Source organism: Oreochromis aureus, linkage group 7, assembly GCF_013358895.1.
Source record: "Oreochromis aureus strain Israel breed Guangdong linkage group 7, ZZ_aureus, whole genome shotgun sequence".
Lineage (NCBI taxonomy): Eukaryota > Metazoa > Chordata > Actinopteri > Cichliformes > Cichlidae > Oreochromis > Oreochromis aureus.
Window position 1 is genome coordinate 2,991,859 of NC_052948.1, and position 20,133 is coordinate 3,011,991.

General features: G+C 40.4%; 2 protein-coding genes across 6 annotated transcripts; one reads left to right on the forward strand and one right to left on the reverse strand.

The window, feature by feature from the left end:
- The first annotated feature begins 1,993 nt into the window (after nucleotides 1-1,993).
- On the forward strand, nucleotides 1,994-11,371 carry slc25a18 (solute carrier family 25 member 18). Of its 5 annotated transcripts, none has more exons than XM_039615919.1 (10): nucleotides 1,994-2,116; nucleotides 5,121-5,472; nucleotides 5,703-5,825; nucleotides 6,596-6,651; nucleotides 6,881-6,971; nucleotides 7,377-7,492; nucleotides 8,057-8,246; nucleotides 8,680-8,852; nucleotides 9,231-9,306; nucleotides 9,420-11,371. In XM_039615919.1, the coding sequence occupies exons 2-10, from the start codon at nucleotides 5,453-5,455 to the stop codon at nucleotides 9,559-9,561; spliced, it is 987 nt and encodes a 328-aa protein (XP_039471853.1). In that variant the 5' UTR covers nucleotides 1,994-2,116; nucleotides 5,121-5,452; the 3' UTR covers nucleotides 9,562-11,371. The 5 variants fall into 5 exon arrangements, with proteins under 5 accessions (XP_039471853.1, XP_031581838.1, XP_039471855.1 ...); XM_031725978.2 differs by lacking the exon at nucleotides 1,994-2,116 and adding an exon at nucleotides 3,822-4,075; XM_039615921.1 differs by lacking the exon at nucleotides 1,994-2,116 and adding an exon at nucleotides 3,822-4,075 and having other exon boundaries at nucleotides 5,219-5,472.
- On the reverse strand, nucleotides 11,372-20,084 carry atp6v1e1a (ATPase H+ transporting V1 subunit E1a). Its single transcript, XM_031725979.2, has 9 exons — nucleotides 19,928-20,084; nucleotides 19,410-19,475; nucleotides 19,220-19,329; nucleotides 18,658-18,724; nucleotides 18,280-18,369; nucleotides 18,115-18,183; nucleotides 17,914-18,008; nucleotides 13,461-13,548; nucleotides 11,372-11,847 (listed from the first exon to the last, which is right to left on the reverse strand). Exons 1-9 carry the CDS (start codon nucleotides 19,958-19,960, stop codon nucleotides 11,785-11,787), a joined length of 681 nt encoding a protein of 226 aa, XP_031581839.1. The 5' UTR covers nucleotides 19,961-20,084; the 3' UTR covers nucleotides 11,372-11,784.
- Between the last annotated feature and the right edge of the window lie 49 nt (nucleotides 20,085-20,133).

Consider the following 20,133-nt stretch of genomic DNA (forward strand, 5'->3'; position numbering starts at 1 on the left):
AATCTGTTTCAATCAGAGTCTCACCGGAGCTGAACAGATGGGAAGGGCGATACCACTGCAAGACGAATAGGGGGGGGGGGGGGCGACTACTTAGCTCGATATGTTAAACTTTATGTGAACATAAGTAGTAGCTACAGTGGCGAGCATATTTGCCTCTTTTGATAATAGCCTGTAACTGTTAAACCTCTATTCAACTTTGTTTGACTGTTCGGTTTAATAGTAATCTCCCACAGTAAACAGTCCCCAACGGATTAATAATGGTCTCGCCGTTTAAAGGGAACCTTTGTAAATGGTGAATAACTGAAAACTAAAACGTTAAAACCAGGTATGGCCCTACAGCTTAAGTTCGTTTATGTAATGTCTTGCTGTAGGTCTTATTTGAGTCCGTCGATATTACTTTAGGTAAAAATATACCTGAGTGTGAAAACCTTTTTTTCCTTTTTTTGTGTGAAACGAACACCCCTTTCACTTACAGCAGCCCGAAACTGTCGTTCAGTTTATTACTCACGCACAAGTTTCAGGTACATCGAGATTTTGTAAATACTGTAAGTGGAAGTTTACTACACAAGGACTCCCTCTATCGCAATATTAGAGAAGTGCATGCTATGGCACAGTGGAGCAAGTTCATTTATTCTGATGTCTAGTGTTTATTTGTGTGTGTGTGTTTTACTTTTATTTTTGCAAGACAATAAAATACAAGATGTGTAAGTGTAACGTAGTATAACAAACTTTTTCATTTGATGAGTAAAGCATGCGTAGGAAACCAGCATAGATTTTCAGGCATTACCGTACACTAAACTGTGAGATTTATCATAGTGGTCCCGTGTGCAGGCCGACTCTTTGGTCTGAAGGTGGTGCAAGAGGAAAGCTCGTGAATTTAAAAAATGGGGGACATATATACAGACTTTACATGAACGTAAATGTATGGCACATAATACAACACATTTTCTATTTTATAATGCGTGCACTAATTAAATGCAATAGCAAACATTTTCCATAAACACTGGCAACGGACAGTAATTTAAATATCCTTACCTAAATATCTCCCCACCAGCCTACCAGTTTAAGTTCAAGCCCCTAAAGCCCAACTTGTTTTTTCTAAAGACAAGCAGTGTAGTGCCAGTCTTTGCAATGAACAACTGACACTGACTGAAGTTTACAAAAGTTTTTCGTGCTAACGTAATATCTAAAGAAGCATTGTTATAAAAGTAATAGCAGGTTTAAATTACCGACGCCACACACAAACTGAGTGACAGAGTTTTAACAGGTCAAGGTTAAAAGAACAGAACAGTCACTTGTCATAAGAGTGCAATATATTGTGCTGTGAAGTGAAACCAACTAACCATCCAATTCACAAACATAAGATTATATTGCTAATGAGGCTACATAGTCGTTAAGGCACGATTTGGTTACAACTTCTGCACATCCTAGAATAAAGAGGGCAGATTTTCATTGAAGACTCAAGACTAGTCTTTCAATAGCCCTCGGGGAAATAAATAAGCTGATATAGGCTGGATCTTTTTAGCTCTTTTGGGTAATAAATTGGTATAATGAGACAGCAGTTGTCAGTAGGTCAGGGTAGTAGTGGTCAGCCATCATTGTACTGTCAGAGGAAGGACAGGCCCTTTGGGAACAGCTGTACAAGGCCTGGATAAAGTAGCCCTTCCCAAGGATCTCTAATATAAAACTGTCTGATTGATAGAAATCTAATGATATAAAGCAGAAACAGGGTGCCATTATTAGTAAGGAAGAAACCTGGGGATTTAGACAAGTTTTTATACAAGTGTGTATTTTTAAAATACAAATTACTGTGAAGACATTTTTGCATCTAAAAGAAATTTATAAGTCTAAAAAAATGTTTAGCCAGTTTCAGGGCTCAAGATCTCCCAGCAAAGGGTTCGGTTTTAAGAAGAGTTGAGCACATTTATTCACTTCACCCGTTCCCGGTGTGTCTGATCAATGTACACTGATGGCGCTGTAGTTCCAATCTCCAGTTCAGCTAACTTGCATAACTTTGGGGGTAAAGGCTATAAAAACCACATGAAACATAGTGATTCCTACTTTTTTCTGTTTGCTTTGTTGCTGAGGCTACAAAGAAGAACACCAATGCTGAGATGTAAGTAAACATATTTACTCACCCTTTGCAGCAAGTATTTCCATGCTTTATATGCATATCAAGGGGAAAATTATAGTGCCTCTACCTACAAAGTAGAAGCACTGCACATTCACACAGGTGGTTTCAGTTTCAGTGGCTGATTAGACTTCCAGTCAGGAGTAAGCTGGTTAACTTAACAATCCATAGAAGCTTTCAATGTAGGTAAAATAAGCAAAACCCCGTTCACGGGTGAATTATGGGTGTTAAGACATACAATATCTAATAGTCATATATAAAGGATCATGTTCTGTTGCACGTGTTGTTTTGATTTGCTCCCCCTTACTTTGCAACGGCATTTTAGTGCTGTGTATATTTGATGACACCACAAATATATAATACAAGCATCTATTTTTTCTGATAATCAACACATACACACACGTTATCTAGGTTTTCAATACAGTGCTGTATCCTGGAGTGTTTGTGATTTTCCTAGCCTTATTCTCGTAAAACATATTTATTTCATTACTAAAGGATAACAAATAGAGCAACTTATTCCAAAAGCATATGTGATGCCAAAAACATCAGAATTGGTCTGTTTATTTTTTATGCACTTCATTATATCTTTACCATGGTTCCACATTTTACTGTTTTATTCAATACTAGCAGCATTTTAGCATGCCAAGGTATAATTAGAGGACAGAAAAAGCATTTTTTTAACCACATGTTTTTGGTTTTATTGTTAAGAAAAAGTCATTGCTCACATATCAACAGAGTCAAAGACAGTCCGTGGGTTTGCTTTCTGTTCCTCACACTCACCTCCATACCTCTGTGGGCAGAGCCTTAAGTGTGGCAGCCCCCTCTGTAACTCTGCAACTCTCATCCCATCCCAGATCTCTCCCACCTGAGCTTTGCAACATCCCATCACTCAAATCTCACCTCTTCAACAAAGCCTTCAAACTCTAGCCTTTTTGTTTATGTTCTTTGTAAAGCATCATTGGGTTTCTTGACAATAAATCACAATAAAAATCAAAGTTATCATTCTTGTTATTGTTTTTGCTGTTATCATAAGTTGTACATATTCCATTGTATTTTTAAGTCTAGATTTCTAAAAACTGAAACCTCTCGTAATGCTGTAATTTCTCTAATCTAACTGAAACTGAGTCTTTCCCTACAAAAGTAAACACTACATATCTAGGCAATAATCAGTTTTCTATTTCCACCACACTTGCGCTCTTTTTTCTAAACTGAAGGCGTAACCACAAGTGTTTTAAGAGTGAAAGTCGAGTTACAAAATATGCGCTGATGAGTGAACATCATTGATAGTAACTGTTTTTCCATTAAGAGCGATCAATATTTGAATCAGTTCTCATAAAAAATGGTGTAAAGGCAATGAGCAGTAGCTGCCATGATCACATGCTCCCTTTTTCTTTTTTAAAATCCTGTAATTACTTTTTTCAGATTTTTCAGTAATGGCACAAACTATGTGCATTATGGCATTGGATACAACTATTAGTAGTAATTGTAAGTCTGTGAACATTTATTGCATTCAGTGCTCCTGGACATATTATGTAATAGCAGGACTAATGAATGGGGATTACTGGTGGGCAGCCTTTTTTGTTTCAGTTCACGTTCTGTGTCGTGTTTATTTATACAGTACGTAGAAGCAATACACACTGAGTTATAATTGTGAGTATTAGTCTCTGCGGTGTCTGTTGTGTGTCCTCTAACAGTGGCTCCACAGGCCTGAGTTTATGTCTAGTTGTGTTAGTGCAGAGCTGCGTTGCTGGGCTGTGTCAAGCAGAGAGTCACCATAAGAGGGAGGGATTTAGGCAGCAGGACAATACTCGTGTTTGTGCAACGGCCCCTGAGTGGCGGCTGGCTCTCTCAGATCGCTCTCGCTTGACTACCATTCCTGGATCCATTGTTGAAGTGAAAGGAAAGCGGACAGCCTGATCCTGCTTGCGGGATGCTTCACCAGAGGTAGGACCAGCGTTTCTCACTGCCACGTCTCTGTGATGGGAGAAAAGTGAGTTTCGTGAAAGCTGTCTGGTGGGGCTTGTGCTTCTGAACTATGTGAGCCGGGTGCTCTAGTGCAGTTTCTGGGGGAAGTTGGAGGTTGGCTGGGGGTGAGGCACCCTTCTCTGTGTTTTGGCAGGGTCACTACTGTGTGTGAATAGATCTAAAAGAAAGTTTCACAGAAAGAGGCTCAGTGAAAGGCATGTGTAGAATGTAGCTATGCGCCGGCAACGGAAAAAGACAGTGTTCAGAGACGGAAAGAAACACTTTGGGATGAAATTGCTGAGATGACATCAAAAGATACAAAATATTGTATCTTGAGGTTTTTTGAATCTTCGACAACAAGACAATTAAGGATATAGTTATAGTTGAGGTTTACAGAGGTAAAAATAGAGATGGAGTGGAGGCGGAGAGATTACGAGAGAGATTAATTAGGGAGATGAAGAATTGGGGTATGCAAGGAGTGGAAAAGACAGAAAAAGGACGTAAAAAACTGAGAACACTGTAAAGGAAGACAAGAAATGGGTCCCCAGATAAGGTTTCAGCAGCATTTGTACTATCTGTAATATACACCACTGAAGCTAGACTACAAACAACTGAACTAAAAGAAAGGGGGGAAAAAAAACCTGTCAGATATTTTTCCAAACCTCCACTCAAATCTCCTCTTCAGCCCTTTGTAGCTGGTGAACTGCAAAAGCAATACAGAGAATACTCCCATTTTCAGCTGTGCCCTCCTTGCCGGAACAAATACTCTTTATCCCTTTTAGCTGGCAGATTAGCGAGACTCAAGATGTTCTGTCTTAGTGTGGTAGTCCCAGAATATGATACAATTCAACTTTATGAATGACTGGATTTTATGGAGCCTGACATTCAATGTGAGGTGTGTCAATCCCTCATTGTAACCATGCCCTCCTATTAGGATAAAAGAAAAAGTCTCATCAGGAGCGCTTTTATATCTCTAAGGAAGATATTGGTCTTACTCTACATGAACCTGCATTTGTCTGTCCAGACAGTGGAAGAATGACTGGGTTCTTGTGTGAAGTACAACAAAGCATAACGACTGGCCAGAAGACACAGATTAAACTCTGGTGGGTCTGACCACAACAGGAAAGGAGGGCGTCCATCCCTGACATACCAGGGAGAGGAAGAAGAAAACGGTCCATTTCTACCACGTCAAAGGAAACTGCGGGGTGCGTTTGTAGCGTGAGAGGACAGGTGAGGCTGAACTTGACAACTCTGGGCTGTGGACCGAAGTGTGGAAAAGAAGGGGGGGAGGAAGACGACGAAGAGGTGGGACAAGAGGAGCAGTGGGTCTGGGCGTGGAGCCCAAACACAAGCAGGATGGGAGAGAAGAAAGTTAGGTAAGTAATGGATCCTGTTTGTTTGGTCTATTAAAGAGGTTTTCTCCAAATGGAAGCAACAGCTGTGGTAATATTTATCTTTTATGCTCTCTTTGTGTGTGTGTGGGACTGGTTGGGAATCCCCTCCCCTCCCTCTGTGTGTCTACTTTGTCACTCTGATTTGTCGTTCGCACGGCTTGTTTTCGTGGCTGTGTGTAAATTGTTCTGTGTCTATGTTGATCCCTTCGCAGTCTCCCTGCTAAGCTGATTAATGGGGGCGTGGCGGGCCTGGTTGGTGTGACATGTGTATTTCCTATAGATCTGGCCAAGACCCGCCTACAGAACCAGCAGGGCATCCAAGTCTACAAAGGAATGTGAGTGGGGTTTCCTCAGCAGGGGTTAATTTGGTAATCTGATTGATCTGTCAGATATAAAGCTTTTTTTGTTTTTTGCTTTAAGTTATTTTAGTTATTGGTACTAATTAAGAAAAAATCATGTAAGAGCTGCTTACAGATAATTGTATTTTGTGGAAATCAGAATCAAAGTCAAATATTTTCCTCCTGATGTAATTTGAACTACACACAGCCATGTCTGACATATTTCTCCACAGAATCTCAAAGGGTGGAGCAGTAGAGTGAAACATGCTCGCTCCATATTTGGGTTTATGTTTTGATGAGTTTGTACAGAACTCATTGCAGTCATGGTCATACATACTGATGGACTCTTTACATATATTTAATAGATCAAGAGATCAAGATGAAAAGGGAGTTTGGTGTCCTTAAAAGACACATTGACCCTAAACTGTTAGCTGCACACATCTGGTGGGCATCAATATTACTGGCTGGTGGGGCGTGCCTTTCCTGTGTTTAGTGGCTTGTGATTTTCCAGAGTGAGTCAGACATGTAAAAATAGCTTGAAATATTCCTTTAAAGGGACAGATACAAAGTTGACATTTGGAAATAAAACAGAGAATTTGAATATAATCACTGTCTGTAGCCGTATTTGTTGTAAAGCCAGAGTAAAGGGTGGGGTTATAGGACAGAGGCAGCATGTATGACTGTAGAGTCAGTTGTGAAAGATCTGGATACTGCTATGGCTTATTAATTAAGAGTGATTTTTCACTTCTTCTTTGTTGTCTTTAAAGGCTTGACTGTTTGGCCAAGACGGTGCGCTCAGAAGGCTATTTTGGATGCTACAGAGGTATTCTTTGCATTTCTAAGTACTGTGATAAACAACACTGTAACTGTAAAAGAAATCTCACCACCTACGTCGCTGTTTCTCCTGCATGCCCTAAATCTTTTTATCATGATAACGATTACCTACTACCCCAGGTGGAAAGCCATAAGCTGTTGTTTAGTTTTGTTCTATTTTTGTACCTTAGCGGAAACTGTTAAGTATCGCTGTTAATAGTCAGTTTGTTTACCTCCAGGTGCAGCGGTAAACCTCACTCTAGTTACACCTGAAAAAGCCATCAAACTGGCTGCCAATGATGTCTTCAGACAGAAGCTCTCTAAGGATGGGTATGTAGCTTTTGTTCCTCACTGAAGTTATGTGATGTAAAGGTAAAGCATAAGTACAGCTTTCAGTGTCTTATACTATAGTATGCTGACCATTTAATTTGTGCACCATGTAATCAAGTAGGATTTTCTTCAACTTGAAATAGTTAGTCTGTTGCCTCTGTTACATTCTAACATGGATACATGGATACATTCTAGCATGGATACATACTATCCACAGTCTTTGGCAAAATCTGGCCAATAAACTCAGGTTTGTATAAAATTATAAAGGGGCAACTACAAAAACAACCAACAATACGCATCAAAATACTAAATCCCTTAAACTAGGGCCCTTACCCTATTACACCACAGAGACTCACTGGACATACAGTTGTATATTTCTGTTACGACACTATTCTCTGTCTGCAGGAAGTTGCCGCTGTGGGGGGAGGTACTGGCAGGTTGTGGGGCTGGAACCTGCCAGGTGGTGGTCACCACACCCATGGAGATGCTAAAGATCCAGTTACAAGATGCAGGAAGGCTTGGTGAGGTCTTTACTGCATTTAATAATAAACTAGCTGGAAACATTTCTCAGAGATTATTATATATGACCAAATACATGTAGACTATATATGGAACAAAGTCTAAGTCCAGTTTGTTGTGCTCAAAGAGCACAACAAACTGACTGGCATGTAGTGTTGTCCTGCTTGAAGAAGCCATCAGAAGATAGGTATATTGTTATTAAAAAGGCGTGTACATGGCCAGCAAAAATACACTTGTACAGCTTGAAACATTCTAACCATTCTGCAGACTATGTCTACATCCCATAATGCACTGAGCTGCTGTTATATGACATAATAAAGTGTCTGGTGAGTGTGAGAGGATGTGATGAGGATACAGTAAAGTATGTTTGGTATACGTTTAGTTGTTGTGTGTCATGTTTCCAAATAAACACCTTTTCAGATATTGTTTGTTGATGGATGAATTGTGCATTCAATGACAAACCCAAAGATGTGCTTATTAACAAAAAGCATTTACAGCATCACTGTTGCAGCATTACAGTAGCCTCCATGTGTTCTCTTACCTGGGGAAATCTGTTTATCCATTAGCTGCACAAAGGCCAATGGCAGCTCCAGCACAGGCTGCTGCTCCTGGGCCAGCCCCATCGCTGGTGGCCCCCTCTTCACAAGCCCAATCAACCCCACCACCACGACCCTCAGCCACAGGCATCACCATGGAGCTGCTGAAGACTCGTGGCCTAGCTGGTCTCTACAGAGGGGTAGGAGCCACCTTAATGAGGTAACGCACACCCATAAATAAGTAAATGAAGTAGTCACTGTGACCATTTTAACAACATTCTGTTCACATTAAATAGCAATTCAAAAAAGTAATTTTCCAACTTTTCAATTGCTTTGAATAAGGCAAACACTTCTATTGCATTTTTTCATATATGTCCATCACACTATGCTTCATGTTGAAGGGTGCCATACACAAATGTTAAAAAGAAAACAGTCTCTTCCTTTTAAACTCTGTCAGTGTTCTAATGAGCTGCTTTTAGTTTTTAGATTTTGCACAACTCGTACTGCGATTGTTGTCTGTGACATCTCCGCTAATCAACACTAATCAATAGATTCCTGCAGCTATGTCTGTCTGCTATGCTGCAGTTTAACAGGTTCATATGTCTCTTGTGACCCAGTCATATTTTTTTCACACTTATCCTCTTATCTTTCAGGGATGTCCCCTTCTCTATGATCTACTTCCCCCTGTTTGCCAACCTTAATGCCCTGGGCCGGGAAAGTGCAAGTGGGCAGGCTGATGTGCAGGCCCGGGCGCCGTTCTGGCAGTCCTTTGTGGCAGGCTGCTCCGCTGGCTCAGTGGCAGCTGTGGCAGTTACACCGCTGGATGGTGAGTGGGAGTCAGATACGAGTATACACCTTCTTTATGTTGCAATACTTCACTCCAATATAATATTTATCTTATTAGACAAGACTTTTTTATTTACATTATGATTATTTATGTTAATGCAAGTGTGCAACAGATTCACATAATAAAGTTTATAAGAAATCAAATACAACCTTGTTAATTTTAACACATTCAGAGTTTGACTGCCTCATTTGTTCTGGTATCAGCACCAGCTTATAAATGCCAAATTTTAGCGAATTATCTATGATGTAAACTCAGCATCAGATCTGTATGTCTATCACTCTATCTATAAAATGTCTTGTTAGTTTAATTAGTTAAATACTTCTACTAAACTTAAGTTTCTTCCAAACACCCAAACAGTAATAAAGACCCGTCTGCAGACCTTGCAGAAAGGTGCCGGGGAGGATACATACAGAGGAATTCTTGACTGCACAACGTGAGCTTATAATGTCACATTTGCTTCCACAATAGAGTTTTTATAAGCGTAACCAGCCCCATAACACTGCCTTTCTTGTATTTTTTGCCTTTTCCTCTCTGATCCCTTCACAGGCGCATCATGAGGCGAGAGGGTCCATCAGCATTCCTGAAGGGTGCGACCTGTCGTGCTTTAGTCATTGCTCCTCTTTTTGGCATTGCCCAGGGTGTCTACTTTCTTGGTGTAGGGGAGACAGTACTAGGGTTGTTGGGATAGCAATGCTAAGTACCAGTGGCAGCAGTCGTGTTGTTTCTGTGCAGATAATATGCTGCTTTTGTTACTCAGTGAGCAGAGAAAACAGAGACAGAGGAGAAATACAGCCACAATCCACTAACCAAAGGAAGAGCAATGGTCAGAATATGCATGAAGGAAGCTTCATTTACTAATATGTGGACTAGCGGGTTCACACTAATGTTTCTCTAGGTTTTCACTTGCTGTAAGCAGGATTCTGTAGGTTAAGCAAGGTCCTTTGTATGTGTATGATTAATGTGAGGATTGTGTCCCAAGCTGGCCTGGTTATCCCAGGGTAGTTCCTGTCAATATGCCTGGGCTTAGTCCTTTCACCTGAGAGAGATCTGTTATTTTCTGGGACAATTGGTGCATGTTGTTTGAGCCTGCTAACTCAAATGCCTGCCAGTCCGACAGTTTCTTTGGCCTGTGCATCAACTTTTTAAGAATGTCTCTTTTCAAGCTTCATCTAAAAACCCTTTACAGACATGGAATATACAACATCGCTGGCCTCGCTCTATTTTTAAAGAGAGTACATTACCATATGGTTTTATAGTCATGTTTCTCTTGGGTTCACATACTCAGAGATGGCAGAGAAATCCTGTAGTATATCCCAGTACATACAAATGGATGAAGGGGAAATGAGCATATAATCTATGTATTATCTTAAGGGAAGTCTAATTAGACTTTTGAATATTCTCGCCGTTTGTTTTGACATAAAGCAGGGTCTCATTTGTGTGCGTGTGCTTCATAATGCTGCACGGCCCCCTGCACACACACTTGGCGACAGATTTTTCATTGATTGGAAAAAACAATTTAAAAAAAAAACTGTTTTAAAGGGCATTGTCCAGTGAACTAAGGAACTCACAAACTCTTAATGTGACAGCATGTATTTGCAGTTGTGCTGCATTGAAAGTGATATAAAAAATGCGATATATCCCCCACCTTTTCAGGAATAACCCACTAGGATGCTTATTCAGGCATCATGTGGTCAGACTGATGAAAAGCAGTACCTGTCTTAACAGAGTCTTAATGATATATGATGTTTGATGTCAGAGTCTGAACTGCCAATCACTCAGACGTCAATGTTTTTCTCTTAAAACGGGGCTCCATATCCTTCTTCCTACTGTTAATTATCCCTCCTACTCGAGCCTCGAGTAATCTTGGAATCTTTCACTGGACTTAAAGGTGCTGCCTGCCAGTGTCTCTGAGGTCATTAGTTAATCTGATGGTAATGCTTTAATCGCCGCATTAGCATACAATATACACTAACAGACTGCTCACTTCCTGCTCGAGAGCAACTGCAAAACCAGAATCCCACAGACTTAACGTCCTCTTCTCCGCAGCTTGCAACGGTTTAAATAAAACCTTGCTGTCGCCTTGGATTCATTTTACCGCTTAGTTACAGTTATACATAATACGCTTCAGTGTACGCACAATAACTAAAGAAAATGCAATTAAGGCCTTATGACTGCTGGTAGTTTCGAAAGCATAAAAACTGTAAGTCTTAAATCAGTGGAACTGGTTGTGTTGAAATATTGTTTTGGTACTCGAGTCCAATTTTAGCAAAAGACAGCTGTAACCGTTAGACCCATGGAGGGAGTATGGCAACTTGTCTGGCCAACAGTTTGCCATTACTGAATCCCACTGGACGCCACTAAAAGGTTTTGTTTTTTACATTTTTAATGCAAGACACATTTTGATGTGGATATTCTATATAGGTTTCCTCATTGTAGAGTGAACATAGCCTGAGTAAAGTGTATGTTTACAAGCTGTAAATAAAGATATCTCAAACATGTTCATTTCTCATGTCACTTTAATTGATATTGTGGTATATTATTACCTTGAGAACAATGCTCAGCAACTCTGTGTACACACACACACACACACGCGCACGCAGACGCACACACACGCACACACACACATGCACCTGTATCTTTGGTTTAAATATGCAGCTTGCTCAGTTTACTCAAACTGAAATGACTGAAGACAAACATCTGTAATGTCATTAGAACATTAATGAGTCCTTTTAAGAGAAGATGAATAGAGGACATTTCAAAGTAAGAGCACTTGCTGAATTGTTATATAGTCCATTAGTATTTAGAACTATATAAACACTCCCTTTGGATCTCAGTAATGGCAGGTGGTTGGAGACTCGTGTGCTCTGTCATCACCATAAACGTTCCACCTGTGCCCTCTTCATATCCACAGTTAATCCAAGAACTTGCGATTGGGGTTGGCACCAAACAGATTCATTCTGACTTCAGGCATCATCTGTTAAGGAGATGGTAAGGATATAAATTAAGGAAACACAGATAAACCCTTAATGATATACTGCAGGGAAATAGTGGAGAGACATGACAAAGCACATGTTTCTATTTGTTTAGCTATTTATTGTCATTTGAAAAACAGCAGGCAGTAGCTTTAGATCTTGTGTTTTTCTTTTCATGTCCATTTCTAACTTGTTCACTTGGATTCACCGACAGTGTTTTCAAAAGCCTTACTAAACCCATACAATGATTTCCGCTACAGAATCACGACTATTATTATTAACATAGACAGCCCTTCAGTCTTATTTGGCCACTGCATTCAAAAATCTCTCAGGATTTTCTGAATCTAATTGTCACAGTTTAGTATTTGATGCTCCTTTCCATCTTTAAAAATACAAAGTTTCATTCCATTTCATTTACTCATTGTCATTTGATATTTTTGCCACTGCTTAAAAATGTTCAGTCTCGTTTCTGGCATATATACTCATTTTGAATTCAATCAATTTTTTCTATTTCAGTCCTTGATATGTTGCCCTTCTACCATTTGCAAATAAAAAACAGGCTTTAAATGACCTGCAAATAAATGCACTCTGTCATTGTTTGCATTTTAAACAGAATTCCAAGTTTCTAAGTAACTATGTAATTTCTTAAAAACACCCAAAGACATCATTGCACATTCATTCATTGCACTCTTTGTTTACATTTTAAACAGGATGCCAGATTTCTAAGTATCCATGTAATTTCCTAAAAACATCAAAGACAGCGCAATAATATGCACTCTGTCATTGTTTACATTTTACACAGCATCCCAAATTTCTAGGTAACTATGTAATTTCTGTGGCACCTGTTCTGCTCAAAGGCCAACAAGTGTGAGTACACATCCCATTTATCTTTGAGCTTTTTTCCACCTGGATGTGTAAGATCATTTGTACTGAATCTCTGTGAAAAGACAAAGGACTGCTCTAGACCACCCATGTCTCATTCCACAGTCAACTCTGATCTTAAGTGGGTCAGACCAGTGAAATTCTCTTTTCTGTGATTTTAAAGAAGTTTAACTACATATATTGAGATATCTTAGGGATTAAATAAGGGTCAGGAGAGGTCTGATTTAAAAATCCAAAGCCATGGGTCGATTCCGGCTCCCCGGGTCTTACATTTGATGCTTCTGGTTTAGACCATTTGGGCCTTTAGAGAATCATAAAATGATTTTTCTAATGCCTATACATTAATAATCTCATTGTTGCAGAAAATACTCAGAACAACTTTCTCCTGAACAAAGCTTAATAATTTACAAACATAAATCAGCAATGACTGTAATTAACACAACTTTGTTTCACAGCCTTGCTCTAAAATAGGAACCTGTTTTTGCATTATTGACATGACGGCAACACTGAATACTCAAAGCAAGTTTAAATATAGTAAATCCGCTGTTAGCACAACAGTCTAGTCTTAATGATTAAATTGATTTTTCCCTGTCGGCTCTCCACCCTTCAGTGAATTAGATCCACTGGAAAGCAAGTTGGGCTCTGCTGCCCTCCACAGGCAAACAGCAGCTACTGCAGTGAGCAGCTATAAAGGAAGATTTGGATGTGAGATATACCATCAAAGTTACTTTACCTGTTGTGCAATGAGTTCTAGCCTGCTCTCCAAAGTGTTGGAAACCTTGATCTTCCCATTCTCATTATACATCTCGATTCCTCCACAGCTGTTAAGATAAAATGAAAGGTCTAGTGTTAGTCTTGATGCATGCTCAATCATCCAGGTAAGTAAATCCCAAAAGGTTGACTCTGATCTGTTCATCACAGCCTATTGTTCATTCAGTCATTGTGCAAATGTACTGTTTATAAGGTTGGGGAAACCTGCAGGCAGCTGAGACCGAAGGAGTCACTTGCATGAGTGACGAAACGTATCTCCCACTGAAAACGCTACGTCCAGATGAACAGAATCAACCTTTTGGAATGTCTAGTGTAAGATTCAAAGTTCAAACCAAGCATCAGAATGTGGTATGGTTGTGCTGCCAGGCAGGCTGGACTGAGTATTTCACAAATGTCTGATCTACTGATCAGAAGTTGAGCAGTAAACCTGAAACTGGATCTTTCCACATAACCATCTGTAGGCTTTACAGATCCAATGAGCAGCAGTTCTCTGGGTGATAGTATTTTGCTGATCCCAGAGGTAAGAGGAGAACTGCTTTGAGGTGATAGGAAGGCAACAGTAACTCAAATAACCACTAGTTAACAAAAAGAGCACCTCCAAACACACAACATTTCAAACCTTGAAGCAGATGGTCTACAGCAGCAGAAGACCACACCAGGCGCCCCTCCTATCAGCTAAGAACAGTAAACTGAGGCTATAATTTGAGTGGGCTCACAAAAATTAGGTAACAGAAGTTGGTGAAATATTGCCTGGTTTGATGAGTCTTCATTTCTGCTGCAACAATCAGATGGTAGGGTCACAATGTGGTATAAACGACATGAAAGCATGGCCATGCATCAGTGCTTCAGGCTGGTGGTGGTGTAACGGTGTGGAGCATATTTTCTATAAATGAGCCACAGTACATGCCTGAGTATCTTTGCAGACCATGTCCATGCCTTTATGACCACAGTAACTATTTGTAACTGTATTTCTAACCACTGATATACCACAACTGTATCCTTTCAACAGCTACCCAAAGTTAAGTGACCTCGCTTGTATGACCCCAATGGGATATTTATATAGAGATCCTACAGCTTCAAACTGCATTACCCTTCCAGGACCTGAAGCTCGGTAACACACCCCTCCAACATCTGTTCTCTGATTGGATATTTAAATTTGTGATTGACATGGCATTGACCAATAAGCTGAAAGGACAAAAAATTGGGTCAAAATTTGTACTTGTAAGTTGAGAGTCACACACAGCCAGGGAACCTGAGCGCAGAGTTTTACACGTGGTTTTTTGCTTTGTATCTGTAAGCAGACCTTAACAAAAAAAAATTGTAACTCGTGTAAATATTTTTTACAAACACAGACAAATTCTCATCTGTAGATGCACAAACATAAAATTTTCACGTATTTTGGTTTACAGGATTACAAAACTCAGTTCACAAATACGCATTTGATTTACAAGTACAAAATATTTATGACCACAATTTGAGCCCATATAACTGCTGCTCCCAGCAGGACAATGTGCGATGTCACAAAACTCATATCATCTGAGAATGCCACAATGTGTCCACTGTACTCAAATGGCTCCGACAGTCACTAGATTTTAATCCACTGAGATGTGTTTAAATGGGCGGTTTGCATCATATGATGTGCAATAAATCTGTAACAACTACGTGACGACATCATGTCAATGTGGACCAAAAAGTCTTAGGAATGTTTCCAACACCTTGTTGCGTCTACTCCACAAAGACAAAGTTGTTCCAACCCCCAAGGTCAAACTAAAGCTGAGCAGTGACTACAGTCTGTTTGTTATATTTCAGGGGTCGGCAACCTTTCTGATGGCGAGTGCCATTTAAAATTTCCTCAGAGGTCAGTGTGCCATATGATTGCATTAGCAATAAATGTAATAACGCTCTATATTAACAGTTACACATTATATAGAACCACTTTCTAGAATTATATTTGTTCGCAGATGTTGACAGCTATCAGCGAATAGTTATCAGCTATTTTGAAACAAAAAAAAGACACTTTTAATCCATAACAAGAACTCCATAACAGCAAATGGACTGTACAACAGAAAATACAAATGCTATTTATGGTCTCCTCACAAGAATGATAAGAAAAATAAACTAAGCCAATATGGCATGTCTGTTAATACAGACACACACATGTTAATATGATCTCTGGTCTCCCACTCAGAGACACAGGTCTCTGAGTGTCCAACATTCAGACAGCTACCTGAGGACACTCATGTGAGAGAAAATCTGCTCACACAGATATGTAGAGCCAAATACTGTCAATAAGGCCTCTGCAATGTTCTGAAGACAGTTAAACTTGTCAGGTAGTGATGTCCAGCAGGTGAAAATGCAGCTCCATGAACATGCACAGCTGTGGATTCCAGCTGCTCGATGTTGCATCAACTGGTATCAACTCAGCCAGTTAATGTGAGACAGACCCAGCTGCTCATTAAAGATTTCTGGTTTGATCAGAAAAGAAAACATTGGTCCCTACACCTGAAAGTCCCAAAAATGCATTGTGTCTCGAGTCTACGGATGTAGACGGAGATATCCGTGTATCTCCGTGGTGCTGATGCTGTGCTGAGCGGACAGCTCCTGAAGCTTTTGAAGTGTCGGAATGTGGAAAGCTAACAACGTCCCTCTTACCAGTAGGCTAAGTTATTTTTAGCCAATTACAAGTTGAATCTGGTACTTGGGGTTGTTAGCTAAGATACCGTCATTAAGAAGAGATACAACTAATGCGTCTATGCGAGCTGATTTGCGATGTGCACCGCTGGCACAGCCATTTATTTTTTGATGCACCTTCTCAGATTAATTCACTGCGTGTTGTGCCCAGGGCTGGACTGGGACCAAAAAAAACAGCCCGGGCATTTGGACTAAAGACCGGCCCCCCAGATATTAAAGCCATAAAGCCTTTGAATGAAAACAAACGCTGTTGTGACAGTGATGTACTCTGTCTTGTTGGTATATGTATGATTTCTATACATTTTACGTCAGATGAAAACTTTGGTTGTAAGCTTCAGATAATTATTTAATAACAGCCAGACATTTTAAATGAGAATAAGAAAGTATTTCTTTGTGCCCCCCTCTCCCTGTTAATGCCCTACCTGGCCCCCTGGCAAAACTTTGCTAGACCCGCCCCTGCACAGTTACCAGCTGTCAGCTACGTAGAAAAGGATCCTGGTGTTATTTGTCTCTCAGAAACAGTTCATAACTTCCTTCAACTCATTCATGTCACCTAAAAAGTAAACCTGTTTCTCCATCACCTGTTCAGCTCTGATGATTCAGTAAGGACATCTCCTGGTTTCATCTTCATGTTTCCCTCTCACCACATATACAAACCGACATCATGACCAGCACTTTTTTCAGCTGTGGCTCCAGCAAACATCAGCTGATACTAGAAATTGATATTAAATAAATTCTAACAACAGCTGATCAAGCTTAAACGTGCTGCTGTTGTTTAACGCGACATCCGCTGGTTTCCTCTTTCTGGCGCAAAGTGGGCGATAAATAAACAAGAGAGAAAAGCCGATCAGCTGATCATTGATCAGTTTCATGACTGAAGTAGCAACAGGAGAGGGAGGGGGAGAGAATGAGAGAAGAAGAAACAGCTGCGTAACGACAGAACAACTCCACCTTTGTGTCTTTCTCATTCTAGCTGAAGTCCGAGACAAACTGCGTCCCCTCTCAGCTAAACGCGAAACGCGTAATAATTTCTCTGAATGCGGGAGGATTAACTAACCTTATGAATTAAATAAAGTTCAACATCAGTAACATCACAGCACCCACCCAGCTGTATAGAAACTCCGTCATGCTAGCTAGCGCGCAGTACGAGTTATTGTAACTGACTGTAAAAAGTCAGCACAACGAAAATAAACTCCACCTAAACTTGGTTTATATCTGACCCAGATAGACTGCAGGTCATAACTTCTTACCTGAAGTTCAGTTCACCTGACGCTCGGACCGGCGGCCGCCTCGGGTCTCTCCTCGTCCTGCCTCCGATCTCCATCATCCACGTGCTGGCCTCCACCACTTGTTAATTTTACTGAATCTGTGGAAGCTCCGCGATAGCCACCACCAAAGTTCTTTTTACACACCGGCCAGCATCTGGCCAATCCACCATCTTTCATTGTTTATACCGTTACCCCCCCCCCCAAAAAAATAAAAAAAATCCCAAAAAAATCATCGGGCCACCGAGCAAATGCCCGGTATGCCCGATGGCCAGTTCAGCTATGGCCGTGCCATCAGTTAACCGGCCCACGTGCCTAGGGTTGCCGACCCCTGTTATATTTGATTAAAAATACAAAAATTCCTGCATCTAAATCTTGACAATACCAAACAGACAATCTGACACAATCACATGACCTCCTTCGTCGTGCTAAAAAGTCAGAAGAACTGAATCATCTTACATCTGAGCTGGAAGAAAACGTTCCTTATCGATTTTGACTGTTATGTTGCTCTTCACCGCATCTTTGTAGATCGGGATGTTCTTATTGACTGCAGCCTGTTGGGTAATAAAGAGAGAAAACCACTCTATGCTATTGTGCATTCAACAAAGAGGCAGATGGCCTGTGCTTTCTTTCCTAAATAACTAGCCAGAACAGCGTCACCTGAACAAGTTCAGCATCCTGCGGTCGGCAGCGAATGGTAACCTTCGGCTCCAGGAGTCGGTAGAATCCCTGAAACATAAAAAAAAGCTCACTTTTTAAATATAGAAAACTGAACATTATATCAACTTTTGGTTTGCAATCATAGATCATAATGGTAGATTATACCTGAAGCACCAGGCCCTCCAATAGACTGGAGTACTTAGCAGGGTCCTTAGCAATCTCTGCAAGTCTCTGACGGGCCTCGTTTAACAGATCCTGTGACAAAAACAGACAACTGGATACATTAGAAATTCATATATGACTCGTGATTTATGGTACATGTAAATAAACAGCATCCAGTCTTTTTCACTGTACTGGAGTAGTGAAGGTCAAATACAGGACACAACATTTGCACATTATTTCCATGTGGAAATACGTACACAAAAATTTAATGCAAGAATGAAAGCTAATCATGGAAGCAAATTCAAATTCATCATTAAAGTTATGATGAATTTGAATACAGGAGGTTTCCAGTGGACACAGAAATGAGCATTCATCGCTCACCGTGATCATGTCGTCTCGGGCCTTCAGCACCTTCAGCCTGGCTTGGTTCATCATGTTGGATCTCTGGCTGTGGAGGGTGTTGATTACACTGATTAATTCCTTTTATCAGAGATATTCTTAAAGTAAAATTCCTGCCTCTTTAATTGGGGTAGAGCCTGCATTTCTTTGAACCAAACATGATTTTATTTTGAACTTTTTAGAGTCGTCATTTTCTCTTCTTCAGAGTTGTTGGTCCAGAATTGATTAAATCTATTTATGCTGCTTCCGTGTTGGTTAGTTCAGAGGATGCCTTACAAGCTATCAGAAGATCAGTCACTGCCTCAGAAAGACAGCGTTTACTCAAGAGATGTGAGATTGCAGAGTGTCAGATCTGTAAGTGTTTGAAGTGTGGGATAAACAGTGATAAAAAGCGTCTCACAGAAACAGTCAAACCAATGGGACAGCGGAGCTAAAAAGAAGAAAGAAAAGGCGTGCTGTGGTGTAGCATTTCCAAAGGCTAACTAAATTTTCTTTTGATGGATGCATTCCTATGCGTGTAGTTTGAGTGACCACTCTTTCTCACATCTTCTTATGCTGCTCAATCTGCTTTTCCTTCTTCTCATAGTACTCCATGATTTTCAGCCGCTGAGTCTGCACCAGACGACCTTTCTCAATGTTGAACTCTTCCTCCGCCTGTGTAAGAGAAGGTTCATTAAATCAGTGGTCACTATCACAAAAGCCACAAGACTGACAGGCAGACAGGCTTCAGTTACCTTTGCATCAATTTCCTCAACCTTCTCACTGGCCTCTTGCTCAATAAAGGCCATCATGTGCTTAATCTGCCATAAGAAACACAAAAAGCAGCTGGTTCAAGTTCACATCTCTGACAATGTGCATCCTTTATCTGTCTTTCTGTCTGTTTTCTGAATGATACATAGACATGCGTACACACTTTTACAGTTTTACTAAAACTGATAGTTTAGCATTAGAAAGTGACCAAATTACATTATTTATCGCTATAAGATGAACTTGACTTGTATTAATGGCAATGTTAGCATCTAGGCATTAACTTTAACTTTGCACCCGTTATAATGTAAACTGCCACCGACAACCAGAACTAAATGAATTGCGGTGTTGCCTTAAACGTTAAACATAGTGCGGAATAATGATTAACAGCGGGACAGTGCTGCAGTCCACGTTTCGGCCCGTTAACTGAGATTATGTATGTTTACCGTAAGTTACAACACTCGTCAGTGGGATGGACGTAGTTAAACTGGTCCATAAAGTTTACCTGTTTCTGTACGTCAGCGTCGGTGAGTGCCATGGCTATTCTCAGTTATGTTTATTGTCTCTTTGAAGTCTGTCAAACTAGTTGTCTCCGTCACTTTTACCGTCCACTGAAGCACAAACGGTTTGGGGTGAAAACACGGTTTGGCTTTCGTGGTCGAGCTGGCTACTGGAGGCAAAATAGAACTTCCGGTCTGCACTTTCAAAATA

Coding starts and splice junctions, on each gene's coding strand:
- atp6v1e1a (XM_031725979.2), bottom strand. CDS start 19,960: ATGGCACTCACCGACGCTGACGTACAGAAACAG. Junction 18,725..19,219: donor ATTGAGCAGCATAAGAAGAT/GTGAGAAAGAGT, acceptor CACCCTCCACAG/CCAGAGATCCAACATGATGA. Junction 18,370..18,657: donor CCCGAGACGACATGATCACG/GTGAGCGATGAA, acceptor TTTTTGTCACAG/GATCTGTTAAACGAGGCCCG.
- slc25a18 (XM_039615919.1), top strand. CDS start 5,453: ATGGGAGAGAAGAAAGTTAG. Junction 8,247..8,679: donor GTAGGAGCCACCTTAATGAG/GTAACGCACACC, acceptor CTTATCTTTCAG/GGATGTCCCCTTCTCTATGA. Junction 8,853..9,230: donor GGCAGTTACACCGCTGGATG/GTGAGTGGGAGT, acceptor ACACCCAAACAG/TAATAAAGACCCGTCTGCAG.